Raw genomic sequence first — 6632 nt, 5'->3', positions numbered from 1 at the left:
GCATTTTATGTGGGAGTTTTGTGACCTGTTTCAGCAAAGAAGGGTGAGGCCTTCAGAGTGACCTTCCTGCATCTGCTGTTTGCTCCGACTGCTTCCGTTGAAGATACTCACTACGCTGTATTTTAGAGTAGCGTGTCCTGAACCCCATCCGCCTAAAACCAGAAGCCTCTAAAGTCTGCATCTCCTGCAGGTTCAGAATTTTAAAAACTGTCTTTTTTCCCCTCCAACACTGCTCAAGGGGGGAAAAAAATCCCTGGGATTGATTATGCTGTCAAAGACTGAGAATAACCTGTAATAGAGGCTATTTCTTTCCCAGGATTTTATTTACTCCTGAAACTGTCTGTTTACTGATGTAAAAGATGAAACATTTCTTTTTGTCAAAAAGGCTTTTCTCCAGTAAGCTTCTGTATCAGGAGGGATTTTATCTATAACATTCAGGAACAAGGTACAGCTATTCATGTTTCTAAATTAATTGAACTGGCTCAGGCTCTTACCGGAGAGGGTTGGTGGGAATTCTGAATCTCGCTCACCCTTCAGAGCCCTGAATGTTGTGCCCAGCCTGGCAGGTGGAATGGCGGGAACGCTCAGGCTCCAAGGACCGCATCTGTACCACATCCACGGTACTCACTTGCTCTTTCGCTACCTGAAGTGAACAAGCCCAACTGTCCACTGCTATCAGCTCCTCCTATCCCCACCCCTCATCCTGGCAACTCTCGAGGGCTGTGCCTGCGTGGGTCCACTCTTTTAAACCCAAGAAAACTTCTCAAACCACTGTCTACCCTCAGAGCATCAGGAAAACTGCTTCTCAATTGGGGCTTAAGACTTTCATGGGCATCGTCCTACCAAAAAAAAAAAAAAAAAAAAAAAAATTAGAAAATGTGTATTTTACAGCTACATTCTTACAAAGATTGGTATAATCCTAGATGTATATGTTGCTGTTATATTTACTTTTTTTCCTCCTAATTTTAAAAGACATTAAAGTTCAAGCATATTCATGGGCCTCAGGCTCTGAGCTGGCAGGTAACAGATAAGTGGATCAGACTCCAGGAATTGGGATCGTTTCCATCTTCTTCCCTTAGGATAGATTCAGCTCCATGGCTCATGATGAGCCTAAAATTCTAAACTGTTGACTCACTTCTGGGAGTAAAAGAGACTTTGAGTTTTGAGTATTTTTAACCTTTGTGGGAGGCCTGGGTGAAATATCTCTCCTTTGTTTGTGACAAAGTTATCCCCCCCAAAACTTGAGACAATTTTTCAAAAAATTTCCCCTTTAATCCTCATGCCATTCTGCTAAGCGGGAGAGGTGGAAACAAAGGGGGTGGCCATCTGCCAGCTGAGACCTTTCCTAGCGATTGCATCCTTTTTTCAACCCTTCTCACTGAGTGTTGAAAAACTACTAGGAAGAGAGCCTTGGAGGCAAATGTGAGGGAGGGAGGGGTAAGGTGAGAACTCAGTGGCCTTAGTGAGGGGGAAGAAACTTCAGACTGGAAGTGAAACATACTTGTGGTTGTTTTGTTGATAGGGTCCCTGTTCACCGAGGGTCTCTAAAGACCCTCAAAAAGGAATCAACCAAAGATTAGGGGAGTTAGAACTTCGGACAGTTTATCCACCATAACAAACAGCCTAGGTTAGCAGTTGAGAAAGAAGTGAGACAGTTTTCAAGAATGAACAGTTACTGGATTATTTCTGCAGCAGGACGTCCAGTTCTCCGAGGACGCCGTGAGGCTACCAGAAATCCTACCGATAAGCCCATCGTGAAGATCCGGGTTCACCTTTATAATAAAGATGGTTGTGTGATTAAAAAAAAAAAAAAAAAAGCGGCAACGGGAGCGGGTGGGGGCGGGGCCGGCGCCTTCAACCAATGCCCAGTCCAGCGAGCAGCCGCGGCTCGGACTGGACTGTTCCTGCGCCTTTCGCGCCGCCGGCTGTGTCTCCGTCTGCCCCGCCGACCCGCGCCCGCCGGCTTCTTTCCGCAGCGCACCGACCTGCGGCCGGACGGGGGATGCGCACCCCGCCGGCCTCCGTGGGCCAGGGCAGCGAGGTGCCAGACCCCACCTCTGCTGACGGCGAGCTCCTCCTCAGGGAGCCCGGCTTCTTTCCCGAGGACGAGGACGAGGCTATGACGCTCGCCCCACCCGAGGGTCCCCAAGAGTCGGACATGGACGGCCCCATGGAGAGCACCCAGGGCCTGGAGGGGGCGGTCAGGATTCCTGCCGAGGAGAAGGACGCGGGCCTCGGGGCCCTGTTCCTGCCGGAGGACAAGTCCCTGGTCCACACTCCGTCTATGACGACGTCAGACCTCTCCACGCACTCCACCACCTCGCTCATCAGCAACGAGGAGCAGTTTGAAGACTATGGGGAGGCGGATGATGTGGACTGTGCCCTCAGCAGCCCCTGCCCCGACGACGAGACCAGGACCAATGTCTACTCGGACCTGGGGTCGTCCGTGTCCTCCAGCGCGGGGCAGACGCCTAGGAAAATGCGCATGCGTACAACAGCGAACTGCTGGATGTTTACTGCTCCCAGTGCTGTAAGAAAATCAACCTGCTCAATGACCTGGAAGCCCGACTCAAAAACCTGGAGGCCAATAGCCCCAAACGAAAGATCTCTAGCACAGCCTTCGGACGGCAGCTCACGCACAGCAGCAACTTCCGCAGCGGTAACAGCAGCACTGAGGACCTCTTCCGGGACAGCATCAACTCCTGTGACAACGACATCACAGAGAAGGTGAGCTTCCTGGAAAAAAAGGTGACAGAGCTGGAGAATGACAGCCCTACCAATGGGGACCTGAAGAGCAAGCTGAAGCAGGAGAACACGCAGCTGGTGCACAGGGTGCACGAGCTGGAGGAGATGGTGAAGGATCAAAAGACCAAGGCTGAGCACGCCCTGGAGGAGGCCCGGCGCCACCGTGAGGCCTACAGCCGGCTGGAGCGGGAGCGGGGCACGGAGATCGAGCTGCTCAACACCAGGGTGAAGCAGTTAGAAGAAGAGAACACTGAGCTTAGAACGACAGTGACTCGACTCAAGTCACAAACAGAGAAACTGGATGAGGAGCGGCAGCGTATGTCTGACCGGCTGGAGGACACCAGCCTGCGGCTCAAGGATGAGATGGACCTGTACAAGCGTGTGATGGACAAGCTGACGCAGATCCGCCTTGAGTTCCAGAAGGAGCGGGAGGCGACGCAGGAGCTCATCGAGGACCTGCGGAAGGAGCTGGAGCACCAGCAGATGTACAAGCTGGACTGCGAGCGGCCAGGCAGGGGCCGCGGCTCGTCCTCAGGCCTGGGCGAGTTCAGTGCCCGGGCCCGAGAGTTGGAGCTGGAACACGAGATCAAGCGGCTCAAGCAGGAGAATCACAAACTGCGAGATCAGAATGATGACTTGAACGGGCAGATCTTGAGCCTCAGCCTCTACGAGGCAAAGAACCTCTTTGCCACCCAGACCAAAGCCCAGTCTCTGGCTGCGGAGATTGACACGGCCTCTCGCGATGAGCTCATGGAAGCCCTAAAGGAGCAGGAAGAGATCAACTTCCGGCTGAGGCAGTATATGGACAAGATTATCCTTGCCATCCTGGACCACAACCCCTCCATCCTTGAGATCAAACACTGAGGCGAGGGGGCTGGCCGCAGAGTGGCCTCGGGACCCCTGGACCCTGGGATTCAGGGGCAGACCCCGCATCAGAATGCGGCCCGGGTCAGGCCTCACACACACACACTGTAAATGTTTTGAGGATCACAGTTTAAAATTTTTCTAGTAGTTTCTATTTCATAGTAACTTCTAGTTTTAAAGATATACCTACCCAAATCTCTCTATGGGTATTATTTATACTTATTTTAAGGTTGTCTTCTGTTTAGTCTTTAATTTTCTTAGTTTTTTTTTCTCCAGATGTTAAATTTGGGGATCCTTTATACAACTGGTATCCTTAAATGTAAGACTTTGGTGGGCATAGTGCCTTGCACCAAGATTTTGTAAGCAGGGCCTGAGCAATACCATACTGTTTCTATGTAAGGAGAGAAGACATGTCTCTTATAATATTTTACTGTACTTCTTGCCAAGAAAAAAAAAGGTGTGCTTACATTGAAATACACATTTTAGCTTGAAAAAACAAAAGCCAATGCTTTAAAAACAGACCTGGACATAGAAATTATTTTGGTTAAACTTGTAGATTTCATATTTTTTCATAATAAATTATGTGTAAATACTTAAAAATATTTCAGTTATGTTCCTTAGTGACTAGGTGAATGGCTGTACCTAAATAGCGATGATTAATTGAGTTTCATCAAGTTGAAGAGAGGAAGCCTCTGGTATTTTGTAGGCTTTTTCCCTGGCCCAGCACCATTCAACATTTTAATTAGTAACTTAGAGGAAATCACAAAAGGTAACTTTGTCAAATTTGTGGACGACAAGCTGGGAGATTCCAGATTTAGGAATCAAAACTGCACACTGAATGACTGGAACTAGAGATAAAGTTAGGAAAACTAAGAGTGATGAAGGCGAAATGTTATACATGGGCCTAAAAACCCAAGGAGGAATAAGGCAAAACAGCATAGATATAAAATACAGAGGGTTTTTAGCTAAGGGTTATGTATCGATTCAGCAGTGAAATGTGACTGCTAAAAATGGGCTTTTAGTGTGTTAACAATGAGGGAAGAGCTGTCTCTACTGTGCTGCTAAGACCTAGCTGGATTGGCAGCACTGTGTGCAGTTCTGGGTACCATACTTTGAGAGGAATGGAGATTATGCCTCTTAAATAGCCACTGAAGGAAGGAGGGATTATTCTGCAGCAGGAAAAAATAAAATAAAATCATCAGAAACAGAAGTTTCCTGGAATCATGGGAAGTGCTGCCATATGGAAGAGGGGTTAGATTTACTCAATAGCAAAACTCACCTGAGTGTATTTTAAAGATCTAATTAGTTTTATTAAGTGATTTAAGAGTGGGGCAGCATCCCACCTAGTTAATAAAAGGGGCTTCAAAGGGCTACAGAAAAGGGGGAAGGTTTTTAAAGGCAGGACAAGGAAGTTGTAAACAAAAAGGGTTGTTTTGGGTGAGGTCATTTCTTTTTGGGGGACAAAAGGGGTGTATGTGAGGGACAAAAAGCAGACGGGGGGAGGTCTATATGGCAGATTACCTCACTGGTGCTGACCAGACAATTCCAGATGGACATTTCTAGAGAAGGCTGGGACTGCAATTAGGTTAGGTATTAAGCCCAGTTTGGTGATGTGAGCCGGGCTCAAGTGACTGTTTTGGGCCTTTGGTTTTCTTTTTAACAAAACTATCCCAAGGTTTGGACTAGGACCAATAGAGACATACAACAGGGAAATAAATGTTTAAATCAGTGTAGATGTTGGTGCCATCAAAAAAAAAAAAAATCAATAGTCAATCTAAGAGAGAAATGGAAAATTTTATTTTAGCCAACCTGAGGATTATAACTTGGGAGACAGTCTTCCAGAAAGCCCTGAGGACTGTCCTGTCTGTTAGAGGTCAAAGCATAATCATATAAGCTTTTGAGACAAAGGGTTATACATCAAAGTTACATATTGAGAGTTTACATAGTCTAACAAGGCAAGTATTGTGTCATCACGACCCCTTACAGGATTGGGAAAGGAATATTATCTCCTAAGAAGTTACTTTGTGGGCCCCAGGAGAAAATAATAATAATACTAAAATAAATAAATAATAATCATAATAATTATTATTATTTGGAGAGTAGGCATTCCTGTGTCTTCTAAGGAGATCGAGTTACTGTACAATGCAGATGCATAATTCATAGTACAGGGGAGGGGGTAGTGGCTCAAATGATCAAAGAGATAATTTTATGTTTAAAAAATTTCTTGTCTTGCCTTAAAAATAATTGTATTTCATATAGGAAAGAACTATCTGGTAGAACTACCTGGAGATGAAGTACATTACCTTGACAGGCAATAAATTCCCCCATCATCAATGAAAGTTTTGATCACAAGATACATGTCCAATTTAACATCATTATTGTAGAGGAATTTGAGGCATATCTGATGAACAATTATTCCTTTCAACCCAGAGATTCACTGATTCTGACATCAAATTTTAAATGGTTAAGAACAAAGTTGGCAACAAGGGTAGAGGCGGTGTAGAATAATTTTTCAGAAAAAAGGATTAGAAGGGAGAACAGGTCAAGCAAAGGAATTTTGTTGTTAAAGGAAATCTGGGTGTAGGGATTGGACAAAAAAGATCCGCTGGAAAGAGAGAGAAAAGCAGGAGGTAGTTTGGGAAGGAGGCTCTGTGGGAGACGGGAGGCACAATTTTAGGGAAGAAACACATTTCTGAAACCAATGTTTGTGAGGGGGCTAAGCATGAAAGAAGTCTCCTGTTCTCCCATTGGTCCTACTTTTTCTTCATAAATTAGTAAATTGAGTAGTTATGTTGCTGAAAGATCAGCCCCTGTCCCAGATGGGCCAAATAACCCAGAGACAAGGTTTGGAGCTTAGAAGAAAAGAGGCAGCAGCTTTATTGCTTTGCCGGGCAAAGGGGACTCACCGCAGGCTGGTGCCTTCAACGCTGTGAGCCCACCTAGGGGATGGGGTGGGGTGGGTATAGAGCCAGAGCTCAAACAATAGAGCATCGATAACAATCAGCAGAATCATTTTCTCATTA

The 6632-nt window shown here is 46.3% G+C and overlaps 1 protein-coding gene across 1 annotated transcript; it reads left to right on the top strand.

Annotated features, from left to right (window-relative positions):
• Nucleotides 1-1944: 1944 nt before the first annotated feature.
• On the top strand, nt 1945-3707 carry LOC105087547 (rab11 family-interacting protein 4-like). The gene is given in 2 exon segments (XM_064480925.1): nt 1945-2480; nt 2483-3707. Coding segments are annotated over 2 exon segments (1605 nt in total). The 5' UTR covers nt 1945-2002; the 3' UTR covers nt 3610-3707.
• The last annotated feature ends 2925 nt before the right edge of the window (nt 3708-6632 follow it).

This window comes from Camelus dromedarius, chromosome 30 (assembly GCF_036321535.1).
Source record: "Camelus dromedarius isolate mCamDro1 chromosome 30, mCamDro1.pat, whole genome shotgun sequence".
In the NCBI taxonomy this organism is placed as follows: Eukaryota; Metazoa; Chordata; class Mammalia; order Artiodactyla; family Camelidae; genus Camelus; species Camelus dromedarius.
Note: the sequence above shows the minus strand (reverse complement) of the source record. Positions and strands in the feature narration are given on the sequence as shown.